We start from the raw sequence: 1,439 nt of genomic DNA, 5'->3' as shown, positions 1-1,439 counted from the left end.
AATAAATGTAACCAATTCTCAAAAGAAACATTACAAGGAGGAACTTACTATTTCAAGCACTTACACCAGAGAGGACCCGTCTCAAAAGAACAGACTGCCAAGATCAACCCCACACGAGCTGAGTGGGGTGCAGAGCACACCCCAGGGCCTTCTTCCTCCACATTCCCATCACCTAGCCATGTTGAGAAGACCAAGTGTCCCCAAATGCCTGGCAGGGAGGCCACTTCCCTCCAGTGACCTGCAACCCCATCCTACCAGAGGCATAGCAATAGTGATAAGCAGAACACAGCACCTAGCTCCTGCAGCTCCCAGAAGAGCTCCCCCAGGGCACAGGGGACATGAGAAACAGCCACCAGACAGGACAACCCTCACCTTGGGTGGGAGACCCCCCTGATACGCTGGCCAGCTGCAGGAGTAGACAATGGGGCGGCCCGTGGCGTTCAAAGCCCTCGCCATTTCTGGGTAGCCTTAGGGAGAGAAGACGACAACCGGTGAGGGAGATGGCTGGCAGCAGCCTGTGTCCACAGCCTGCCCTGTCCTTACACCAGCTCTAGGGCACCCAAATTCCCTCCTCTCTGCCCAAAAGCTGCAACAGGAGATGGGAGGGAAGAACCAGCTGGCCAACTGTTTCTGCAGACAGACAGCTGCCCTGACAGAAGCAGTGAGGGGAGAAACGCCAGCTGGCCGGGGAGCCTTTACCCTCCGCCTGCTCCTTTGCCGACGAGTAGCACCCATCCAGCTTCAGCATGTCCACACCCCACTCTGCAAAGGTCTGGGCGTCCTGCTCCACGCAGTCCAGCGTGGTGCCTGGGTAGCCCCCACAGGTGAGGGTGCCCAGGTTGGCATAAATGCCCAGCTTCAGGCCCCGAGCATGGACCTACAAGGAGAGAAGAATTGCAAGGAGGGGACAAGGAGGGTCTGAGGTGCCTCCTGGGAACCAGGTGGCATGGGGACATGGACATCCCCCATTATCCCCCGCGGGCACTCACATAGTCAGCCAGAGCCTTAATCCCTCTGGGAAACCTCTCGGGGTCGGGAACCAGCCGTCCCGCCGCATCCCGCTGCTTGGCAGACCAGCAGTCGTCAATGTTGATGTACTTGTAGCCCAGTTCCCTCCAGCCATCCTCTGCCAGGCGGTCTGCCATCTCAAAGAAGAGTGTCTCACTGCAGATCGAGGGGACAGAGATGTGGCAGGGATGTTGAGACCCTGCGACCTCCGTGCCCCACCAGTTGAGGTGGCCAACAGGACTTTGGGGCTAACTGGGGGCTCTGGAGGGTCAGTCACTGCAGGGCTGGCCTGGGCCATAGGGGAGGGTCTCCAGGGCTCCCGTTTAAAGCCTGTGTCCCGTTCACTGATCTCACCGAGGGGAAGCATCTCCCCGACACCCACAAGGCCTGGCCACGTCCTTCAGCACCGGGGGCTCTCCAGCTCCAGAACC

At 59.1% G+C, this 1,439-nt stretch overlaps 1 protein-coding gene across 1 annotated transcript; it reads right to left on the bottom strand.

Annotated features, from left to right (window-relative positions):
- Positions 1 to 372: 372 nt before the first annotated feature.
- On the bottom strand, positions 373 to 1,164 carry LOC104524097 (alpha-N-acetylgalactosaminidase-like; the record flags this gene model as incomplete). The annotated part of the gene is made up of 3 exons (XM_010166864.2): positions 373 to 467; positions 700 to 877; positions 990 to 1,164. Coding segments are annotated over 3 exons (448 nt in total), but the record flags the coding sequence as incomplete, so codon positions are not given.
- Between the last annotated feature and the right edge of the window lie 275 nt (positions 1,165 to 1,439).

This window comes from Antrostomus carolinensis, unplaced genomic scaffold (assembly GCF_000700745.2).
Source record: "Antrostomus carolinensis isolate BGI_N321 unplaced genomic scaffold, ASM70074v2 scaffold29844, whole genome shotgun sequence".
NCBI classification, from domain to species: domain Eukaryota; kingdom Metazoa; phylum Chordata; class Aves; order Caprimulgiformes; family Caprimulgidae; genus Antrostomus; species Antrostomus carolinensis.
This window is presented reverse-complemented; position numbering and strand designations above follow the sequence as displayed.